The sequence below is a fragment of the Perna viridis genome, chromosome 14 (assembly GCF_037379345.1).
Source record: "Perna viridis isolate PV_CMFRI_1.1 ecotype Kerala chromosome 14, ASM3737934v1, whole genome shotgun sequence".
Lineage (NCBI taxonomy): Eukaryota > Metazoa > Mollusca > Bivalvia > Mytilida > Mytilidae > Perna > Perna viridis.
Genome location: NC_142458.1, coordinates 6,872,470 through 6,897,589, shown reverse-complemented (window position 1 = coordinate 6,897,589; position 25,120 = coordinate 6,872,470). Strand labels below are relative to the sequence as shown.

General features: G+C 33.4%; 1 protein-coding gene across 1 annotated transcript in view; it reads left to right on the top strand.

Annotated features, from left to right (window-relative positions):
• Window positions 1-1,197: 1,197 nt before the first annotated feature.
• The window catches only part of LOC148597960 (structural maintenance of chromosomes flexible hinge domain-containing protein 1-like), a 73,166-nt gene continuing 49,243 nt past the window's right edge, over window positions 1,198-25,120 (top strand). Inside the window, exons 1-19 of the mRNA XM_088562617.1 lie at window positions 1,198-1,395; window positions 7,024-7,102; window positions 8,022-8,180; window positions 9,254-9,336; window positions 10,325-10,452; window positions 11,392-11,524; window positions 13,771-13,890; window positions 14,633-14,790; window positions 15,671-15,773; window positions 16,216-16,429; window positions 16,716-16,836; window positions 17,283-17,342; window positions 17,707-17,830; window positions 18,008-18,202; window positions 19,932-20,152; window positions 21,596-21,678; window positions 22,775-22,885; window positions 23,380-23,457; window positions 24,061-24,180. Coding sequence (XP_088418743.1) covers window positions 1,210-1,395; window positions 7,024-7,102; window positions 8,022-8,180; window positions 9,254-9,336; window positions 10,325-10,452; window positions 11,392-11,524; window positions 13,771-13,890; window positions 14,633-14,790; window positions 15,671-15,773; window positions 16,216-16,429; window positions 16,716-16,836; window positions 17,283-17,342; window positions 17,707-17,830; window positions 18,008-18,202; window positions 19,932-20,152; window positions 21,596-21,678; window positions 22,775-22,885; window positions 23,380-23,457; window positions 24,061-24,180 — 2,476 coding nt within the window. The 5' untranslated portion in view covers window positions 1,198-1,209. The remainder of the gene's footprint in view (window positions 1,396-7,023; window positions 7,103-8,021; window positions 8,181-9,253; window positions 9,337-10,324; window positions 10,453-11,391; window positions 11,525-13,770; window positions 13,891-14,632; window positions 14,791-15,670; window positions 15,774-16,215; window positions 16,430-16,715; window positions 16,837-17,282; window positions 17,343-17,706; window positions 17,831-18,007; window positions 18,203-19,931; window positions 20,153-21,595; window positions 21,679-22,774; window positions 22,886-23,379; window positions 23,458-24,060; window positions 24,181-25,120) is intronic.

The window sequence follows — 25,120 nt, the reverse complement described above, 5'->3', positions numbered from 1 at the left end:
TTTGTCCATCCAAATTTTGTCTCATTTATCCCAACTTGATTGATTTCAAATTTGGTATGTGGCTTCATATGTGGCTTTTGTTGCAGTCTGATGTCAACTTCCTTGGAGTAAACCTAGCTCAACAACTGAAAAACTCATTTCAAATCAAGAACAAAACAAACCAAGAGAACTTGTAATTCAAGAAGCTTAAATCCTTGTGTTCTGTTGACTTCAGTGGAATCCATGTTGCTTATTTCATAATGGGTTATGTTGGTAAATTTAAAATGGGATCAAATCCTTAATCTTGGGGCTAGGGTTAAAATGGAAAAGAAAAAAAGGGATGAAATAGAACCAATAATAAAATGAATATTAATCCTCTGATGAACATTTCTTTGATAGATGTCAACAAGAGATAAATCAGAAAAAAAAGAAAAACAATACTCTGGTAATGTAATACATTCAAGTTCTTGCTATGGCACTGTTAAAAAGACATAAGGGATGAACATGATCAAAAACTTGCGCTATTTTACTGTAATGCAGGTTATTTCATAAACAAGATCACACTGAACACTAAAAACTCGATCTGTTCTAAGAGCTGGAAATTCAATTTAGTAGGAAGTGCTGCAACTGCTTGAAACTTCATATTCATCTCAACAGTTGTTCATGAAAAGTAAAATGATGAAAACTTCAGGAAATTGAAAATCTTCTTTGACTTGGACAGTTAGATGTGCAAATCATGTTATCTAAGAGTAAGCCAGAGAAAAGGACTGGATAGTTGAACAAAGGATTTAACTTAAAAATATAAACAATTAAAAACTGGCACACGATAGGGTGATCTTTTTCTGGCTAAAATGTTGAGTAGCAAAATTCAAAACTTAAGAATTTAAGTACATTGCAAAAATAATGGTAAGACCAAATAAAAGATAATAAAACGGTTTCTTAATAGGATAATTAATTGGAAAGAGTGAATTACCAAAATATTGTAGATCACAAATGCCAAGAATGCCTAGATTAAACGAGTGTGTGGAACTTGTTCAGTGTACAAGTTAAATCTTACTCAGTTTTTGGCACTAGTGATCTTATTTTGAATATTCATGGCATTAAATTTATTATCTTATTTATTAGACTTTTGAGAAAAAAATTATCTTTTTCATCATGAAGCTTCGCCGGAAAAGTAGCCTGTTCCTTTCCGGAACGTACATAGTTTTATCACCAACATCCGGGTAACTAATGAACGCGGTAATAACAAACATGGCTACCCCCTCGAGAAAAAGCGTGGGGTTAGCTTCTGCTCAGCTAGAAGACGACGATGCATTCGTTTACGTCTTCGATCGGAGAGAAAAGGATGCGCCAGAAGTCAAGATCCCTACAGGGGGGCTGTGGAACTATGACGATTTTGTAAAACGAGTCTGCGAGGTTGATATTTTAGGATTCAGTTCAGTGATTGTTTACAAACAAAAACTAACTACAACGCAATAATTTCAATGCATGCTTAAATACTATGGATCAAATAGCAGTTTTTATTGCGATTTGCAGAATGTTCTTGTATTCCTATTCATTGAATTTTAGCACAGATCGTGTTGCGTTTAAAATGTGGCTTGTGTTTTTGAGCTTTCATACTCAATCATAGTTTAAAGATGCTAAATTGCCAAAAACTTAAAAATGTGTGAATCTTACCTGAAATGTTGTAAATTGCATCATTTCACTTTCTTTCTGATCTTCACATACAATGTTCAGCAGTTCAGATATTATGCCGTCTGTGGGGCCAACTTTTGTGTTACTCATCAAAACCAAAACAGTGCATGTAACTTGACATCTATTAAGTTTGTACACACATTACATGAAAATGAACATTTAACATCAGAATATTGGAGTGTGACTAATAAATACAAAAGCAATATCTCCAGTATTCAAGGTCAAAATAAAAAAATATTTTGTTTGCCATAGCCAGACCATGTAAACCCCATGACTGAAAAGTTTTTATTATTTTCATCAATCTTTTTCATGTGTCTTATATTTTCTGATTTTCAGATTTTTATTACATGTATATAGCCCCGCCCCCCCCCCCCCCAAAAAAAAAAAAATGTGTGTTTATGGTCACCCGACTGACCCTCATTTTATTGCTGTGACCTTAACTTTTTTATTGGCAATTTTCTAAAATTTCTGAAATTCTCACTTTTTCCATCACCTGTACTGTTATTTATCGTATTAAACAACAATGGAGGCCTCCAGTGCTAGCAATTTAAAAAGAAAACTAGCTGATAGACAAGCATGTGCACCATTATAGTGTCTTCTGTTTCAGTGTTGCTTATTAGCCTATTAGAAACTACAATTGAACACCCCCCCTTCCAACCCCCCCAAAAATCGACCTAACGACCCCCTTTTTTTTCAGCATGTGACAGTAAACACTTATTTTTTTTGCCATGTCACACAGGAGCTGCTCTGGCTTCCAAAATTCTGTTGCCAGAAAAATTGCCAGCTGCCATTTTTTGTCGTTAATTTTTAGAAATTAGAGCCAAAGGGTGCCAAAATGTGATAGTATTAAATCTACTGATGAATCATCTTTGTGAATTTATCAAAATAACTTATCAATTCATGACATGCATGGATGTACCAAGATTCACTCTTGATGCATGTATAATGCAGGTTAGTTCTAGTCTGTCACTTTCATATGCATAAAATAAAGTATTACTCCAGAAACAGGTATTTTATTTCTATCAAGGACTTTATTTAACTATTCTTATATAGTCCCTGATTTTATAAAATGTTCACAATTGTCCTTTATGGTCTAATTTATCTTGCAATATAATTTGATTGTTTTTTAATTTTCAACAAACTTGATTCTTTTTTTCAAGTGATAAAATTTCTAGCAAACTACATTTTGTACCATGGACCATTAATTGTGTCCCTGTATAATTATTTTGATATCTGAGTAGTATTTCCTTCGTTAGATTTTGGGAATCCCCATTCTATTTGTTTACCGATTTTCCCGCAAAAAAAGTCACATGGCAAAAGTGTAAACAAATGTCATCAATTTTCTTATATCAATTCTTTCATTTCGAGGTGTTTAGACACTTCCTGATGGGATAATCATTGTTAATTGGATTTAATTTATTCTGTTATTAGGTAAGTGTGTTTCTGAATGTATCACAGGGCTGTGAAGCTTGTATGTAGCCACGTGCACATGGCCATAATTGTGTTTCCCTTTGATGAGAGTTTTGATTGGCTCAATATTATATTTACATTTGATTGACACCTCCCATATTGCCAGTCATGATCGCCTGGTCTAATTACCTTTAATTGCCTTCAGTCGTAAATTTTTCATGGTCAATTAACTCTGACCAGGTGTCAACCCAATTGTTTAATTAGAGAGAATATCCGTTGCTGATTAACTTCCTGCCAATTTTAATATACAAAACCTAGGCGCCAAGAAAATCGCCAGCTGATTATTTTTGTCGCCAGATAAAATAAAAAATAGCAAATTGCGACATTGGCGAAGCCCAGCGCGACCCCTGTCACTTCTAGAGCTGATTTGATAAGAGTTATTGCATACAATTGTAACAACAAACATTTTTGTTATTTAACAGTACTATTTGAAGGTACATCTGTAATACATTTGTAATCTTGTGCAAAGTAAAGTCAAGGCATGGCAAAGTTCAGAAGAAAGAAATATTTACAGAACTGTACATGCTTGTAACCTACTGACCCAGTCTATTAGAATGACTGTCTAAATGTCCAGTTTATCAAATGTCTACTCATGAAATCCAATGCCATTTACTTATAAGTGATACTCGACGTTCTGAAAGGTCAAGGCACTATAACGTGTATAAAGGCACCATTTTCTAAAAGTCAGTTACTGTAACAGTACACAATTTATAGTATTCAATGGACAGTCAAAGTTACCCTCTGAGAGTCTCCGTCAGTTATATTGGTACACTGTTTATGTTAACGCTTCAATACACACACATTCCTTTGCACACATATGGAAGCGCGGACAAATATTTACACATAACCAGCTGCATAACGACATGGACAAAGTGATAGTTGGCATTGAAAAATACGAGATGTGAACAATTCAACAGGAGTATATTAAGGAAATTCAACAAGGAAGAAGAAAAATTACAACAAGGTGTTTTCAAGGGTTCGGTCGGACAGAGTTATAAGTTTCTTTCCCCTAGCTGAAAGTTATTCTCTGTAAACAAACTTGACTAGTATAATCAATATGCATGTAATAAACTACTCTTACGGCTATATTATGCAGTTCAGTTCGTTGCCACACTCTTCCGAACTACACAGCTGCCATATTGGTTTCAAGTTGACTGGCATTCATGCATATATGAACTTTCTGGTAACGACGCTCTCGACTGATCAAAAACGGCTAAGGCATGAAGAAACTCGTGATTAGAATTGTAAACTTTTTCACTCACAAACTCAGTCTTCCCAAAAAGTTGAAAATTCTTGTCTGTCATTTGATCTGTCATCCAAAGACTGCATGCCTGATAGACATACTTTTTGATGGACCAAATTTGTTGTGGACATTGATAAATATGGTATGCAAATATCTGACACAGTGGTATTGTTGGCCTCCTCCTTTTTTCATTGGAAAAATATGATCCTTTTTTGGAAAATTCAGAATATTTGTACAAATCTTAAATTTATATTTAAAATGATCAATTTAGAAATAACTAATTTACATGGAAGTCTCATTAAAGTCTAGGAGGATGTGTTAATTTTTTTCCCTAATCGAGTTATTGATATAAACAAGATTTGGGCAAAATATTTGCCCAGGCAGTGATCTAGTTAGGATGTGAAAATAGAGGGGCACAGGGAAGAGGGCACTTTAATGCCTAGCATGTTTTTTTTCAACCAAAAATGGACATTGGTCTTAGTTTTTTTTTTAAAGATTTATGTTTCTATTAAGTTAGAAATATCTTCCTTCATTTTTAGCTTTTCTTGTATGTTTATATTCTTATTATATAACTGCCAACTTTTGAAAGTGAAGATGGCACAATGTGTGAATGGACAGTGTTGCATCATATTTTGTAAACCAAATAAGTTTCACTGCAATAATATGTGAGACATGATTTTTTTCCCACTTTAAAGCGAAATTCTGCCATTTCAAATTTCGGATTTTATCGTTACAATTCTTACTTCCGAATTTGCCAATTTCTGTCTTTATTTGTAGACCTCGTAAAATCATGTCTGATATGCGCATGACACCTTTACTGTATTAACAGACCTTTTATCAGTTAAACAACTGCTTTGTGAAGACATTTACATATTCTATAATAAATGGAAAGAATAATCAAGGGAACCAAGATTACAGCGGTAATCAAAAGAATGCAATCCAGGGACAAAGACCAGACATGGAAAACAGACATACACAACAAAAGCAAATGAGCAACTCGGACTCCACTAAAAACTGGGAGCATGGACCCGGTGCACCGGCAGGGTAAGCATCCTCTGCTTTTCTAGAAACACCCGCCGAGTTGCTCATAAAAAGTCAAGTCCGGAGTAGACAAACGAGGAAAGGAAAACTATGACCCATTGAATAAATCAGTTTAAATGAATAACAGAATAGAAACGATTAAGCCACAAATGAATAGCTGAAGCTATATGTTGAGCACACACAATCTATAATATAAGGATGAGGTGTAGATAAAAATTAACATTGCACTTGGAGAAAAGAAGCGTACTATCACAATATACAGGTGATTAAGGGCAAGTGATTCTTTACACTTATGACGTGCTATGAAAATAAATGATGCATGAAATGTAACAGATATTCAATATTGCTCCAATTGAATTTCAAAATCATATTTAATGAAGCAGAATATTATTTCCTGTAACTAATGTCATCATAAATTCTAAAAAATGTCCTGTACTGTTGAAGATGTAGAAAATTTAGAAAATAATTGAAATTGGAAGGGAGGTAACTAACATTTTGAATAGACAAACCTGTGCAGCATGCAATTGTTTACACCCGGGGTTCTACAAAACATAGACCTGAAATTAATTGTTGGAAAGAAAATAATTATTTAACCGATGATTGGCTGTCCATAAAATGGTGATAGTTCCAATCAGGATCCAATTTCTACTTGCAAGTCATCATCCGATAACCCTGGTCAGCTGATCACTGATATTTACCTGAGGGTAAATAAAGACAGGATAAAGTTGATGAAGGTGACACTTCTTAATTGGTTTGGGGTTATTTATTAACAAGAGTGTAATCTTTAAGGGACATTCAGATAATTGTAAATGGGCTCTAAAGAGGTACTCAGTAGGGGCAGAGGGGTACTGCACCCCTCCATTTTGCCCTAGCTAGGACACTGCCTGGTGTTACTCAATTAAGAGTGAGTCTCTTTGCTCCAGGACCAAATCAAAAGTGACTAGAAGTTGCCCTCTCATTTTCATGCATTACCAAAGATTTGAATTGTACTGCATTTTCTTAGTTATCTTTCCAATAACATATTCAGACAAAAATGGTGCCCATTTGAGAACAAATATTAGGTTACATGCTTGTGACTAACATCCGGTGATGTACAGAATTACGGAAGGAACATTCTTCACTTCAAAATGCACTAGTTACGCAAAGAAAGGAAAATGTGTTTGGTGTCGTGTGACATTAATTATAATTATTGTTTTTCCCTGAAAAATGTGAGACAAGAAAGTCTTGAATGGTATTTCAGCATCATGTTTTTAGTCAGGTACACTTAAAAAGACCACTGGTCTGAAGTGCTTCAGATTTATTTACCAGTCAGACGAATCATATGTAACTATCGGTCTGACAAATTTTGATGGAAGATATTTTGGAAAGACTGCAAACTTTGAACAAAATTCATTATACATTGAATTTACAGTTTATAAGTAAACCCTAAGTCATGTTAAAACTTGAAGACTATAAAGTATATTCACCATACCTATTCTAGTTACACTTGTAAATAATGTAACTTCTATATATTACAACCATTTACCTCAAAATGTCAGGTATTTAGCAATTTAAAAATTTGCAATTGCCTGATCGTTTTCTTTTTTATCTACCAGGTACTTAGTATAAAGAAGAATGATGAATTTATAATTGCTACAACAAACAGAGAAGAAATTAAAGACGATCCATCATGGGGTAAGTCACACTGAATAAATAATAGAAAGATCCTTTAACATGTGGAAAATGCTATTTTGCAATTTCAAGCCTGTGCAAAATTTGTGTATCCATTTCAGTTGGTGCAAGACTTTTCTGACTATCATTTCCAGTTGAAAATATTTTGGTTGAGAAAGGTCTCATGAAGATTCAGAATTGTTTTCAGATTCTGAATGGTTCAGCATTTTTTTTTACAAATACATGTACAATGTATTTAAGATTTTAATTGCCTGTTTGTTATCATTCAGTTTTAAGTCTTATATCTTAAATCTGGCATTTCCAACTTAAATGGACCTTTTGCATATGGCCCCTGATTTCCCTATCACTGAGATAGTACAAAGTACTTATCAATAAAACCCAATTCTGTTAAGTATAAATGGATGTCATGTGAATTTTGCATTGTCTGTCCTGTAATAATTAAAAATCTGTTGTTTACAGCTCTTTAGTCTCGGTATAGCATGCTTTTCTGGGGTGAAAGAGGTGAGTTTGATCTGCTGTCGAGTCGCACCAAAAAATTGGTAGTCACTGCTTCTCTTCCTAGCACACTTCATTTAAGGGTAAGAGTGACAACTGCTTAGCTCAGAGTCAGAATGATGTGTACAAGTGTTGTGGAATGCATACCTGGAGACTGTTGCTTCTGTGAGCTAGCACACTAAAATCCAGCTCAGCTTGTCGAACTAGTTCAAAGCAGGGTTTGTTGGATTGATCAGTTGTGCTTGTCCTGACATGCATGAAATATCTGCTATAGGATGTTAAACACAATAATTGATCAATCAATCAATTAGTCTGATGGAATGTTCCTATGCAGATGGTTACCTTTTCCAATTTCTTTTCTAGCCACACTGTAGTTTTCATGTAGTATATATACATTTGTATCACAAATGTTTTTCCTTTTTTACAGACATAATAGACAAAGGTGATACTTTGTATGTTTTGAGGGACATCAATCAAGAGTTATGTGCTCCTGCTAAAGAAAGAGTCAACTTCCTGCCTCATTATGACACAATCGTTAAGGGTGGAATGTATGAATACTATGCGTCAGAAGGACAAAATCCTCTTTGTATGTATATTCATGCCAGTATTCAGTATTGTACACGAAATAAATACATGTAAGATATGCACATTCTCTGATTAAATATATATAAGTTGTCCAAATGTTCTAACAAAACAAAAAGAGCTTTTTTGTCAACTTCTAAGAATAACATTTTTTGTCAATCTTTTAAGAATAACATATACTGTAAACGTGCTAATTTTCGCTATTTTCGCAGTGGACAGAAAACTCTGAAAATTAGTACTCGCGAAATTAATTTTTAACACTATATAACGCCAAACCTGTTTTGAAACTGCGAAAATTGATACCTGCAAATATGTTTGCTTGACATAATCCACGAAAATTAGTATGTTTTATTCATTATGTGATGTTGTAAGACTTACCCATAATATTTCACAATTAATATGCAAAGTATGGGATGAAACAGTGGTCAATTAAGTGTAAGTGTTTGTAAGAATCAGGCAAAATGGGAAAATTTAGAAACATGCATGTCAAAGCCCTACTGATCTGACAGTAATATTACTCACTGATACTTTCTCTATTTGAAAAGACCATTATTTGATCTTTGAATCACTGGCTTTGCTCAGAAATTTTTAATAGAATGTTAGAAAAATTGAGCGTTTTGACAGAGTTATCTGCCCTTGAAATGTTCATTTTCAGTGCATTTCAATGAAATTATAACTGAATGCACCAACATGAAATGGAAAATATCTTTTTTCCTTGATTCTGATGGTTCAAATAGTCAAATTACTCTATCAAAATGGTGTTTTTTTTCGTACCATGTTTCATCCACTGCTTGGTTCTTACAGATACTGACACTTAACATGGGAAAAAAAAACTTTCTTAGAATTAATTCAGTATATCTTAAAGATACATCATCCTTAGATTCACTGCATGTAGTCATCTACATTAATTTTAGAAAGACTAGTAATCTCTTTCTTTTCATTTTTTATCAAAGCCATATCCACTTGCATACTAAAAAATATACTATGAATTTTAATGTTAAGCTCTTGAGTGAGTAGGGCAAAGTTAAGATATATGAATAATTTCAGTGTGTACATTTTAATATGTTTTTTTTTCAGCCTATGCTTTTGCAGAATTGATAGATAATGCTCTATCAGCCACAGCCAAAAATGAAGGGCCAAGAAAAATTGAGCTCAGACTGGTAGGTAATTTATGAATAGATTTGATAAAGTTATGAAAAGCATTTGGTATTTTCTTATGAACACTCTATAATTGTCTTCATTTAGGAATTTAAAGAAAGAAATCAGGAATCCTATTGGTATTTTAAATGTTGGTTTTTCTTAGGTTACTGAACTTTATGCAAGTATATCCTTGGAAGCAAAAACATGGAAAAGATCAAAGATCATAATTTTAAGGATGTCTTTGTAACATTAAGTTATGTATACTCTTAAGAATGTGGTCCTAGGTAATTTTAACTCAAGGACATCTATATAGAAATAGGAGATGTGATATGATTGCCAGTAAGACATTCATCCACCAAAAGCCAAGCAACGAACAATTAAACTTCTACAGGTCACCACATGGTCTTCAGCAAAACCCATTCTATAAATCAAGTTGTTAAAAGTCCCAAAATAAATGACGTGAATCTTTTCATAAAAGACAAAAATCTATCTGGTTCTGTAGTTCTTGTTTAAGGAGGTTGACCTAGGGTCTGGTACATAATTCTTCAAATCAGTGATATGTATGTATCATATTCAATTTCACCAAAGACTTTTAAGCTTTTCTTTGAAACAGAATTAAATTAGTCCAACTTACTTTGATGCTTAACTGAGATTGTTGTACAATAGTAAATACAAACGTTCCAATGATTTGTAAGAGTTGTGTCCCATACCTTAGAAAGTATACATGTAACAAACTTGATGTTTATTGGAAATGCATATCTGTTTTGAGGAGATTCAATCCAATTAAAATTGCACATACTAATCGTTCCATTCTGTCCTATGCTCTGCATTTAGGATCGTAACAATGCTCATTTCGAAATTCTGTTCTGATGAGTTTTCTAATCAGTCAATTAGATTTCTGCTTTCGTGATTGTGGAAGCATGGTTTTTAGGGAAATAATAAAGACTGTGATTGGCAAATACCACTTGTAAATGTTCAATGTTTTGAGATTGTTTTATTATTTTTCAGCACTTCGATGAGAAGAACCCGTGTATATTTGTGATAGATAATGGTAAAGGAATGACACCACGACAACTGAACAACTGGGCCATTTACAGGCTGTCCAAGTTCATAAGAAAAGACAAACGGGATAAAGTGTAAGTTATTAACAAATCTAACACCCATACAAGTTTGAGATATCAGACACCAGAGGGTATTATTTCATAGTTCTTAATGAGGCTTCACTGAGTTAGGGAACTATTATATCTTACCTAACAGTGTCTGAAATGTAAAGGTTTAGGTACGTTTAGTGGTGAAATTGGCCCATTTTTTTTATGAAAATTGATATTTGAGTTGGAGCAATCTTTTACTTGCTGAACAAAAGTGTTAATTCTAAAGTTTAATTGTTTACACCTGTGAATTATCTGTACTGTGTATTTAAGTCATGATTATTGGTCAGAATAGGTGGTTTTCTAAAATTTTACAAATAAGTAAGTAAATTATCCATTCCACAATAACACAAGTAGACTCATGTAGTATCTTGATATTCTGAAGGGTTTTTGTCTATTTTATCAGAATTCCTATAGCTTTGGAGGGTCTACATTGGCACAGGCATCACAAGTTTGAAAAATGTTATCAATATTGTACCAAATTTTAGCTATTTTTGCAAAAACTTGAGTTTTTAACTATGATAGACTTGTCATTTCTCAACAAGAACTAACACAAAATTCTAATATAGTAATGTTGTTGTTCCACATTGAGTCCTTAACTAAAATGCAGATTGCTAACATTCTATTACAATGTTAAGAAATTCTGCTTAATAGGGGGCCAAAAACATACTATAATGTACCTTGTTCTTTATATCATGTGGTATATTTATCATCTTATGATAGATTGTGCAGTCTTGTACACTAACTTATCTGCAATTCAACATTCAGCAGAAACATTTTATCTTTTTATTGTTTTTAGGAGTTGTATAAAAGATGAAGATTCTAACAGTTCTGTGATACAACCAGAGTACCCACGGTCTCTGAACAGTGAGATAACTTACTTGTACACTAACTTATCTGCAATTCTAAATTCATATTGCTTTTTAGGAGTTTTATTGAGGATGAAGATTCAAACAGTTCTGTGATACAACCAGAGGTCCCGCTCTCTCTGAACAGTGACATATCTTACTTTGGTGTTGGCGGGAAACAAGCTGTTTTCTTCATTGGTACTTCCACTAGGGTAAGATTTTATACATTTATATTTACTTGGAAGTACTTATTATTCCATTTCCAGTGAAAGAAATTATCAGTAGACATTCAGACCGAGTCTGTGTAAAATAAAGCAGGACTATGATGAAATTGGCTCAAGTTGCCTTAAAATGTACAGTGCACTCTATGTAAAATTATGATGGGTCTGTGTTGACAAAAAATTCAGTTTCAAACACTGAGTTCCCATAATTTTTGAATAGCACATTGCTTACTGGTAAAGCGCAGCTCTTTTGGCCTTCCTCCAAAATTATAGCACAGTGCCCATAGTGCATTCTGACTAAAATTAATTACAGATAGCACAGTGCTAAGAAATCATAGTGCTGCAAAGTATAGCACTAAAATGGCCTGGGGAGAACACTGATCTCATTGAAATACCCTCCTAAATGAAAGAAGAAGTGTAAAATGGATAAGTCTTTTTTAAGCAGAAATTAAAAATCTTCCTATTAGAACAACAGGCAAAAGAATAATCCAACTGTATTTACATGTACTATAATGTAAAATGATAACTATGTTGCCATGCATTTAATTAACCTTACATTTTTGTTTTTGTGTGAGGGTCTGAGGAAAGATTAGTTGTAAACTAACTGTGTTACCCTCTTGAAATAAAGTACTAAGTATTATTATTATTGTTATTCTATAGATAGAAGTGATTTACCCAATGTTCTCTATGTCAAATTTTTTTTCGATAATTCACAATGTAAAATAAATTTGGTAATTTCACTCTCGCCTTTTTTCCACCAAAACATTGCAACATGTATATCAATTCACGGTTAAAAAAATTTGAATTTTATATTGAAAATAGCATCAAATAAGGGAGAAAATCTTTATAATAAATAGAATAACCTTAATATCATTACAACATGACATTTTTATTACCAAGGTATGATAACTCGTACCAAGAACGCATTAAGATTTAACTTGTGCACGCCACTCATTTAATCTAGTTGTTATTTGGAACTCATGATAGTATTTTGATTATTCACCATTTCCAATTAATTATCTTATTATTATTAAAAATCAGGGTCTATTCAATTGGTTAAATGTTTCTGTTATAAAGTGTATAAAATGATTATCACAAGACACAAAACTACTTTCTATCAATTATCAATCATTCAACCAACATTGAAGGTATGAAAGATATGACAGAAAACAACTGTCCAGGAGACAGTGTCACCAGGAGTTAAGTAGCACTCCAGCTAAGAATCATGCAGAATGTGATACATGGTTGGAAAGCCTATATATTTTTATTTTTTGATATTTTGTTTAAGATGCTTAAGTAAGCAGAAAATAACATGGTTTTTCATAGAACTCTTGTTCATAAGAGATACAGAGCATATACTGTAAATTCAATATTAAGGGAGATAACTCTAAAAATGACTAAAATACTAAAGAATGCATTTGATTTCCAATGTTGATTATCTCCTAAGAGTAGACAGATTGGAATGGTTGATTATACTTTTCATCATATAGACCTGTAAAGAAAAAAATAAAAATGTGTAGCTTTTTGGGGGTATATCACATATTACAGAATTTGTATGTGCAACTGAAAGTACATGTAGTTTCTATTTTGTATTCCTAACATATAATCTAGTTATACCCTACTTAAAAAGTGGATGGTATTTCAGAATCACCATGTTTACCTGTCTATTAGGATAGATTTCCTAGTTGGTATGTTTGAATTTTGTCACAATTATCCTGACTGCCAATAATAGGATAGATTTCAAAGTTTGGATGCTGCTTTACAACAGATCCGCTTTAAAGCAGAATTCCAATTTTTCAAATCAGCATTTTATTGTTATGATTCTTTCATCACTGCAGTGGTTTGGAAAGATTTGTTTTTAAGTGAGCTATTTACAGCATTTATTACAAGTATTCAAGCTGTCAGTGGGTCATTTACTAACATTCTTAGTAAAATCCTCTAATTTAAATGGGTCATTTTCAACTTCAATGGGCGTATGGCCTCTGCCTTTCCTTATTACTGTCACTGTACATTTATGTTTGCTTTAGACTTAGCCAATTTCCTTTTTGTGTTTGGACCTGCTAAATTAGGGCTGAAGTATAGAAAGGGCATATGTTAGAAGCATTTCTAGTTGCTATCTGATATCAAATTTTTGTTTGAATGACAGTGCATTTAACTAGATTGTTCTTGATGTCATTTTTTCTAGATGATTTTTTGTTTGAATGACAATGCATGTTACTTTATGTTATATTTTCCAGATGATTTCTAAATCTAAAGAATCCAAGGATGTCCATGAACTGACAATATCTAAAGATGAATTCCAGCAGAAAGAACTCAATCAGGAGGCTATTTATAGTGGTTTTATACATAACAGAAAGGTAGTATTTACAAAGAGGCGTTTACCTTTAAAGGTTTCTGTAGTTTCTCAAATTTGACTGCAAATTACGCTTTACTGCAGTCCTTTTCTTCAAAACTTTCAATAACTAGCCCAAATATTGGAGGACTGTATAGGATTCTACTAGCCTGAAACAAGGAAAGTACACAACATTTCACTAGCCCGAACTAGTTTTTACTAGCCCAGGGTTTCGTGCTAGTGGCTTAAGACAAGCACTGTTACTGAATATAAATCTGTTGTTCTTTAAATACAGCAAAAAATTTGGATTGCATATGTATTTACTTTAGAAAATTCTTGAGAGGGAGATTTCACTCTCAAAATTTTCAAGAAGCAGGAGATTTGCAGAGGTTTTTTTTCCTACATGTTTTATGTGAATTGATCCTGAACTTTTTGAGTTTGCCAGGTGGCTCCATACATGTTGATCAGAGTTTTGCATGTATATGAATGTAAATTGATCTTGAACTCTCTGATTCAGCCAGATGACTCCATACATTTTTAAGATAAAATTTCTTACATGTGTATGAATGTAATTTGATCTTGAACTTTCTGATTTAGCTAGATGACTCATACATGTTGAAGTTCTTACATCTATATAAAAATAATTCTATATTCTTGTATATGAATGTAATTTGATTCTGAACTTTCTGATTTAGCTAGGTGACTCAACACATGTTGGTGGTGAAGTATGTATATGAATGTAATTGATCCTAAGCTTTGTAATTTAGCCAGGTGATTCTACACATGTTGATGATGAAGTCCTTAAAGAAGTGATAACAGAAGAAAAGAAGAAAGACAGCTTTACAGTGGTACAGATAAAGAATATTAATCCAGATCACATTGTATTTCTAAAGACAAGAGTTACAGATTGGACCAGACAACTGGCGTAGGTTCATTGATAATGTTATGACTTCTGTTACCATACAAGTAGTAAATTTCAATAAAAATTCAGCAGAAGAGTATTGTTTAAAAGAATTTAATTTTCCCCAAAAATTTGAGTTTTATTTCAGGTTAGATAATTAAAGGCATGACTAATCTCTCAGTCAGTACATTGGTTTTGTAAATAATTTTTAATTATTTTCTTCAAATAATATGTTGATAATATTACTTGGTATCAGCAGATAAGACAAAGATGTAGCTATAACATTAATACAGGGATGATTTTTTTCCTGCTTTTTAGCAGAATTCCACTATTCCTGATTTTACTGTTACAATTTTTTGTTACTGTATATTTACTTCCCATTTTTTGCAAATTTCTGCTTTGTTTGAAGACATCATAAAATCATCACTGTTAATAGGCTTTACTTTGCCTTCTTCATTTGTAAGGCTATTACAATTCAATATTTGGTTCTCCAGCCATTTTCATGAAAACCTATTTGCATGAAATTCAGGAATCTTGTTAGGCCACTAGACTAAATATTTGTAAGGCTCTTTAAAATTTATATTTGGGTATCGAATAATTTTCATGAACTTGAAGGAAGTAGGTATTTCTTTTTTCCATTTTATTGCTAAAATGAAAATCATGAGGGAGGGGGAGGCACTTTTATTCTTTGTATACGGGTGAGTGTTCAGGTCTCTTGACAAAATATAAAGTTTAATACTAAACATCAATAGAACATCTATGGGTGGCTCCCCTTGTGAAAAAGTGCCTTCCCCGGTTACCTCATATCTTTTAATGGAACAGCCCTTACCATGAAGAGGGTCTGAGAACCAAGAGTTTTAAGATTGTGAAGCCTTAAGTGCATATTTATTTGTTTTTCGTATAGGCATATTTACCACTACTACATTCATGGACCTCAGGGAAATGTGGATGAAACTTCTGTCAGAAACAACAGAGCTCCAAGTCCGTTTGCTAGTATAGATATTGAGGTAGTAAACATTCTATAAAATTCTGAGAACTTTGGTTTGAAGATATTAAAACAGGTAGAAATTTGAAAAACAAGCCCCACTGATCAAGTGGGCAAGTTTTGCGAAACTAAACTGGCCTGGAGTGAAGTTAACCTGTTCTTTTCATATATTGAACTGAAAAAAAAAACGTTCAAAACCCAGTGAGATCTATTTAACTATGACTTGCCTGTTATAAAATTTGCATGCCACAGACCAGTGGGAGAATCCTTATTTAAACCCCTGTAAGGCCAAATAAATGCTTGTTTTACTGGCTCCATTTACACATTTGTAAATTCTCTGATGTGAACAGTGCTTTCAAATTTTCCACTACAGTACAGTTTTCACCCAATTGCTATTGTAACATTTAATATGCAATTTATTATTTTTTTTGTAATCTTAATCAGTATGTTACTTGTTCTAATAGGTGAAGTTATACACACCAAAACATCCAGTTCCTCAGGTTATCAATCTTCGTGATGTATATGATGACATGCAGACTCTGTATGTCAGGAATTGTGCCAGTGTGTTTGACTTCAAGGCGACGGTGGAGGGGCAGGGTGTGGTAGAAGGCATCATACGATACCACCCCTTTCTGTACGATAAGGAAACGTTCCCATCAGACATGTATGACCCAAGAAGTATGTATTTGTTTATCTGCATTTACATGCATTTTAGGCCAGTAAAATATTATTTCTAGGTTCCTAGACTCTCTTTTGTCTCTATTGATAGTGCCTCATTACCAATTTTTATCTCTTTTCCACAGTGGTTGCATGAAAAGGGGCTTGAGAACTGAGGTATTAACTTTGATTGGTCTTACATAAAGTAATTTTAGAATTTTTCAAAAGAATTATACCTTGCATAGTGTGAGAGGATATATTTTAGTGTGACTATTACATTGTGTTACTGTATCACATGTTATTTAAGGTGAGCCAGAAGTATTTGATGAACATGACTATGCTGCTAGTGAGAGACCAGCGAGAGGAAGAAGACCCATATTTGAATGCTACTGGAATGGGAGGCTTATTCCTTACACCTTTATTGATGAGTATGACTTGCGTTATATTTTTTTCAATACCTGTCTTTTAACTGTGATAGTGTGGTATGCTACTATCTGTCTGTCTGTCTGTCAGCACATAGGATTATACATGTGTAGCTCCAAAACGTTTTGAGAGATATGTATACATGTGTTATTAATTTAATTTTTTGGCCCATTGATTGTCTTCATGCTAAGAATTTTGTTGTGTCCAATTGTTTGAGTAGTTTGAACTTAACTCTGCAAAAAAAACAGTTACTGTAGTTCACCCAAAGTCACTGAGTGCGAACTTCTTAACTGCTGTTGATTTTAAATACTGCTTGAATATTTTTTGTATGTACATGCTTATCTTGTTCACTCAAAACAATAGCAAAATTCTAAAAAAAAAAAATTTTGAAATCAGTGCATGCATTTACTGCCCTTATTGTATTTATATGACTTCATTGCTTGTTTTGTAGTTTTGATTGGTGTGCTGAACCCAAGAAAGGAAAGACCTTACCATTAGAATGCTATAACAGGTATACCAGACTTCTCCTTCCAAATAAAAGTGCAACTATTGAACATTAGAATATTATCTAAACAGTTGCAGCCCATGAAATGTTGCATATTACATGTACATGGGTCTGTAACTTTTGAAATGCATGTGATGATAATTACACAAATATTCCCATTTTTTAACAAAATTCATAAGGTCATCCAATGTATATTGTTTATAAAAATCCTTTACAAATTGAAAAATTGCAGTATCAAGTGTGGAAATTTAAAAAGTGAATCATCTTTAATTAAAATTGTATATTTTGCATAAACAATCCTGATTTGATATAAGGGAAATAATTCAACTTTAGCTTGTCTGTTCCAAATTCAAATTTTGCTCATTTTCAGAATATCAGGTGTACTGTTCACAAATGATCATTTCCAAGTCAGTACCAACAAGTTGACCTTTATTGACCTTGAAATGAGAATGAAAGAGAAGAATACAGTCTACCACAGGATATCAAATGGTCAGGTGAGGAAGTGTTTAATGCTTATCTATGATGTATTTCTCATAATACTAGAATACTATGTAGATTTTAGTAAATTATCAAATAAAACTTTACCATGAAATAGTTGTATTGCATGATACATGTATGAAAAAGAAAATAAATATTGCAATATAAGTATCCTAAATATGATATACTTGTAGGAAAAAAGAACTGCCATTGACAAGGAATTTTTACACTGGTTGAAAGAATGTCATGAACATTGTGACAAACAGATACATTTCACAGATTTCAAAGGTCAGGTTGTCAGAACAGATCTACCTAAACAAAGGCAGACACCCTGGGCTGAGTTCCAACAAGTAGAATGGGATGGAAAAGTCTTCAAGAAAGGCCAACTAGTAAGGATTAGGGCTATTCCAGAAATAAATGTAAAGGGGGAGGTGTCAGGAGGCACTTTTATTTGACCCCACCGTGCATACAATTTTACTTATTTGACCCCACCGTGCATACAATTTTAATTATTTTCTTTCGCTGTTAAGGCATTTATTTTAAATAACAACTGCCCATCAAACTTTAATGAGGTTTTGGAACCCCCCACCCCCCACAATTAATTCTGGAATCGCCCATAGTGAGAAGTTGTTCTACAATTTACATGTATGTATGTATTGTATCAGCAGTGAACAAATTTTTTTGACTCCAAACTGTCATAATGGTCTCAGTGAAAGTACTATAATTTGTGGGGTTCGAATTTTCCTGGTTTTCATGGGTTGGTCAAACCATGAAATTGCGGTTCCCAATGAAAAGGAGTCATATTGATATGTATACTAAATATCTTAAAACCACAAATTCAAGAATTCATGAATTTGTTGTTCTTCCCAAATTTGCAAAAAATTGGTATTTGCGAATTGAAGTGCTTCAACAGTGTTTTTTTTTTTTTTTTTTTATTTGTTTATCAATAGCCAGGATTTATACAATAACCCCACCATCACCACCTGACTAGGGTGTACAGGGGTCTTTCACCTTATTTATATTTTGGTATTGTAGTAGCAGTGTAAAATTTACTATACTAAAAACTACCATAGTAGTCTTGTGGTAGTATGCTTGCATCAAGTGTGGGAGGTCATAGGTCAAGGCTGAGTCATACCAAAGACTTAAAAGATGGTAGTCTCTGCTTCTATGAGCACTTGGTATTTAGGGGATAGAGTGGCAACTGGTTGCCTTGGAGTCATAAAAGTGTGTCTGTGGGTGGCATGCGTACCTGTGGGTGATTGTTTCTGTGTGCTAGTATAAGATCTGGCTCAGCATTTCAAACTGGTACACAGTAGGGTGTGTTTGATTGGCTCATCATGTCAATCTAGTACACAATAGGGTGTGTTTGATAGTTCTTATCTATAAATGCTTGAAGTATCTGCCATAGAACATTAAACCACATTCAATCAATCATCTTAACACAGAAATGATACCCACACTTGGTGTACTTTGAAGGAAGACAAGATTTTAACATTTAAAAGGTAAAAACTTGGTATACTAAAGTAAAATAAAAATAAATTATACATGTATCTTACCAATTTATGTTTAAAATTCCAGAATTTGCTGAGGATAACAGTTGATTTATCATTTCGTTTAGTTTTATGATCCAGTGTCTTTAAGTGATCTATATGGATGGTCACATAGACATGTCAAGATTAATTGTAATATGTCAATTCAGTTCAAAACATTTAATCTAAAATCAAATTGAAAATTATATAAAAAAAAAGAATCAAATATCAATTATTTTCATGTAAGATTGGGAAATCATAGAACCCTTTGGTAAGACAAGATTGTTGTAAACTCTGCCAATGTTTTCACCTTGTTTTCTCCTGAAAGGACAAATCTTTTAATTTTTAATTGAATGATTTGTAACATTTTCCATTTTCACAGAAAAAGCAGGTGTTTGAAGCATGCAAATTGGCCTCCAGCTTGTTCCATTGTAAACACTGTCTGCATATGCTTATTATAGGAAGATTGAACATTCATACCCTAGGATGACTGAGATTTGCAATACCTATAATGTATTTGCACAATGGTCAGTCTCCTTATTTTCTCATCGGTGGTGATATAATGGTATTTAACCTTATTACATTTCAGGTCAGGATTACTCGTACAGTTCCTTTACTCCTTGGAACCATAAAGAGATTCTTACTATATGGAGAATATGATGGAGATGTTTTCGCTACTGGAGGTGACCTTGAGGTGATACAGGAACCAAAGTCTTTGTACGATGACGTGAAAGTTGTCCCTCTCTCAAAGCTAGACAGACTGGCTTCTTCTCATTTAATTAGGAGATGCCTTGAAGAGGAAGAAGCAAAGTATGTTTACTACCTTTTTTTTCCCATTCCAAGCCAGTGATTAAAAAATGCATGTGACTTTTGAACCACCTGTTGGTGAATAAATTTCTGCAAGAAATTTCTCACCATTTTACATTATCAAAGTTTTCTACAGATTTCATGGGAGAAACTGATTCTGCTTCAGTCCATTCTTAATTCAAATGACTTCTTCACTCTCTATTGCAAAATTAAGATTTTAATATGCTCGTTAAAGATAAGTGTGTAAATTGTAAATTTTACCATCTCCAGTGGAGAAATAATTTAAACCACTCATTACTGAAGTAGAAACTATATTGATGCCCCTGCTTTGAAGGAGGGATATTTTGTTTTGCTCTTGTTTGCCCATCTGTCAGTCCATCATGCATTTTCCACAATAGTGTTCTCTGCGACTACTTATGATGGTTACTTGATATCATGGCAAGATTTTAGTATGCTGTAGGTGTTAATTTCTCAGCTTTTTTTACTGTTTTTTTATTTTGAAGAAATATTTAAGTGGGGATGTTTGGGTATCTTTATTGGGAAAATGTTTTAATAATATACCTGTAAATTATGTTCTTTGGGTTTTAATATGCAAGGCCTCAACAAGTTGATTTGTATATTCTCATCCCACCCACGCCTACTCGAAGGACTGGCCTTTTAAATGTATTTTTTTTTCGACGGTTCAAATTAACAGATTTCTTTTATGTCCATATCCGTCATGACTCTACTTCTACACATTACTATAGACTTCCGGTAAAAAAACTGGTAACGTATATGTTTACAGAATATCTTAATATTTTTGGTCAGATCTCAGGATGGTTTTCATTGTTAGTTGCATTATAAGGGGAATTAAAGCAATAAAGCCTTGGTGGGGCACAAACATAACCAAAAGTACACATTAACAAGTTTCTTAGCGGAAATAATGTTTTACATATCTTGGAAAAATAAAAAATAAAATCCTCGGTGCCACCCCATTGTTTTAGTTGCTGGTGGATGAGAATCTACAAATTAAATTGATGTGGCAAGTTCCTGTTGTATAGATTAAACACCCAGTTAAAAAGTGTGTTGTGTATTGTGATCACCATATTCGTCATTCCGTCCATCTGAATTTCATGGCAGTTAATGTGACTTGCTCTGGATAGATTGATTTAAAATTTAGTGTGAGGCTTTATATAGATGGGGCATGTGTTGTAAGTGATTTGGTTACTGTCCCATTTCAACTTCCTATTTTGTGGGACTTTGTCATGATATGGAATGATTGAGAAAATTTTCAACACAAAGATCTCCCAATTGATGGATTTGTTTCAAATTTGGTGTTTGGTTTCTTATAGATGGGTCATGCATTGTAAAGGATTTTGGTATCAACTTCCTGTAAGATCGGTGATATACCTAGCACAACAACAGGAGCTAATTCATGTTGCTTTAAAATTGATTGTTCTTTTTCAGATTACCTTCTGTCTTGTGTGTATCATGGCCAGAAGGACATGAAGTGAAACAGAATGAAAGCAGAGCTGCTGGAGAAACTATTGGTGTGTATTCTTTTGATACATCAGGAGTAAAAATTAGAAAATACACGCTGGTAGCCCAGACCATATTTTTGTTGAATATATTCCATACGTTCAACTAAATTTTACTCAAAAAGTATGGTAGCCCAGTTCAAAATCTAGCGTGGCTACTGGGTGACTGCTAATTTTTATCCCTGTACATGTATTTCTGTATTTTTGCCCTTATTTGCTTAGTATTTACATGTATGTATATTTTGTATCTGTTTTTTATTTATTCAACATGTATAACAGAAAATTTTTTATCTAGGGGAAAGATACATATTATTACTTGTAATAGTAAAACAGTGGTCTACATGTATTTCACAAAAATTCATGAGGGTCAAAAATAGTATTGTGACATCATAACTTACTAGTTTTACACTCAAAATTTTGTGAATTCAGCCACTGAAGCTTCACTGATTGAATCATTTTGGGCTTTCTGCAATTCTTAGCTCATCTGACAATTTCATATTCTTGAATAAAAGGAATAAAAAGACTTCATTATCAATTTTACTGCCAGTTTAGTAGTTACGTAGTTGGTTCATTGTTTTTTTTTTTGAAGCTGAGTCGTTAGGTCCCTTTTCCTCATAGTATGTGTTCATATGTCCCTTTGGTAACGAGTTTTACAACAGTCTTTCTGAAGGTTCGTTGGACCATCGGATATCAGCGGTAAAAAATGTGAAAGGACTGGTAAAAAAATACGGAATGCCAGACCGGAAGTTCAGAAAATTTCCAATATTAGTCATTCTTGATTTAGGTCTAAATGGACGATAAAACTTAGTTCTGTCCTAAAAATAGTATGTCGTCACTGGATCGAATGTCCTGAAAAAAAAAACTGAACCTTTGGAAAGACTGTTACAGTGTAATAGCATTGTTGATTAAAATAGCAAAACTGCATTAAGTTCAGAATTTGCAATACCTTTTCTGTTTTAAAACTGAAATGAAACAAGTCAGGATTATTGCGGTGGTCTCTGACTTATTGGTTTACAACCTGATATTGTCATCTGTTTTACAGACTTTCCCTTTGACTATTGCCTAGACTTTGTCAGTTCAACAATTTTGTTACTACCCTTCTTTGCAGGTGCAATAAAGTTAGAGATAGCAAACAAGAAAGGGGAGACAATCAGTAAACTTCCTGGAAATGCTACTTCATCCAAGAGATTGTTAGTTGAACTGAAAATCATTTGGCATGGTAAGAAATAAAACCTTCGTGTATCAGATAAAAGATGAAGTGTTAGCAACCTTTTAGACAGTGATACGTTTTCATATTTCTAAATTTTACATAAAAAATGATTAACACTCAGGTATGTTGAATTATTTGAAGTCCTTAAGCAAGCACCAACATCAATTTTGTCATTCTTGAATTTTACTTTGTAGCGAAATTAAAAACAAAATAAATTGTGGAATAAATACTTAACAAGATTCTTGGGGTACTTAAGTCGGTATTCAAAAATATTGGGAAGTTTCTTCCTTTGATGTGACTGGAAAGTTGGGCAAGAAAAATGATATTTCCACCAACAAATTCTACATGTACCTGCAATATTTTCCCATGGGTAAACTTCATTCAAGTAACAGGAAGTAAGAATTCTAGATTCTGCAACTCTTAATACTAAGTGAATTATCAGAATGTAAATTGATCAGTATTTCTGGTTGTATACGATTTTTTAGGATTTCATTTTTTTACAGGACCTTCAAGAGATGAGGTGATGGTATCACATATAAGTCAATTCAGTAAAAATTGGGGTTACTGGTTTAGGAAAATGGGTAAGTATGGCATTAGTTATACTCCCACACAGTGAGTGGTTGGTATATTGGAATGACCTTGTCCATCCTTCACTCTGTCCATCCAAATTTGTGTTGCAATTATCTTGGCTCCCAATAGATGGATTGATTTCAAATTTGGTGTGTACCTTCATATAGATGGGGCATATGTTGTAAGCAATTTTCAGATATCAAATTATTGTATGTTTAGGGATTTGCACATGCAACTTCATGTTTATATTTCTTAAAATGTGATGTGAAAGTGTAATTATAGACAGTTCGTATATAGCAGACCTGATTTTTTTGTACCTTCAAGTGCAATGCTGATGAATTACCGATTAACCCGGTTTACACTAAGATGAAGTGTTGGAATAATACTTTCTGATATAAGTATAATTGCAATTGATCAATAGTTGTGTGCTGGTTGGCACACCATTATGGTGAAAATTGTGACATTCATGGCTGCAACGGCACACCAGAAACACAAACAATACATATTAAGATATTGTGGACAAATTACGATTTGTATCAATATATGTATTTCAGTAATTGGAATTGCCATAAAAATGTAGGTCTTACATGTATTTTTAAAAATTTTGTTTACAGAGAACATTCGTAACCTTGGTGCCCACACACTACATTTACAAGTTGTCCTGAATGAGAGTGGTAATACAGTCTACTCAGGGAAGGAACTTCCATCACACAAAATAAGATTTACTGTAACAGGTCAGTAAAACTAAAAATACAGTGGAATATGTCAAAACCCAACACTGTAAGAATACAGTGGAACGTGTCAAAACCCAACACTGTAAGAATACAGTGGAATGTGTCAAAATCTAGCATAAAAAACTGAAACCTGTCATCTTCTTAAGTCCCATTTTACCTGCTTTGCCAAAGGTGGAAGCAGGTCCAGGAGTAAGAGCACTCATTCCATCCGTCTGTCTGCCCATATGTCTGTAACATAATGAAACATCAGCTTGTCATTGCAACTCCTCTGAAACAACTTGACAGAATTCCCAAAACTCATTATTTAGCAAGAACACCATATGTAATTGTGCATAATATAGTGAAACTTCTCTAAACCGGACCCTCAGAAAACAGGTCTACCAGTCTACCCTTCAAACCAACCGTTTTCAAAAGTCCCGGCCAATATACCTTATAACCTGTGTGTATTGTCTTCAATAGACCAGCCACCCCTTAAAACCGTACATCAGCTGGTTTTTCACAGTTTTAGTTACATATTATGTAAAAACAACCTCAATTCCGGCTGCCCGGTTATTTACCTATAATATATGTATCAACAAAACTGTAAATGATTATGTAATATTACATAATTAATAATTCACTGACCGGGTGGCATTTCATCAGTGAACAGATTGAGATTGAAGGGGACAGTAGACTAAAGGAATTTACAAAAATAATACAAATGTTTATTTACTAAAATAGCCCTTTGATCTTTAATACACATTCTTTCAGAAGCGTGAACATTGTTATGTCGGCAGTACCGTTTGTAAAATCAAATCATTTACAAATGATGCAAGCTTTGAAATTTAATAAAAGGCCCAAAGTTCTGAATTTGCATTAAACATGTCTTGACCAACAAACTGACAAAGTGTAGTTTTTTGGAATACGTTAATGGATACAAGAATGCATTGCTATTTTTCAC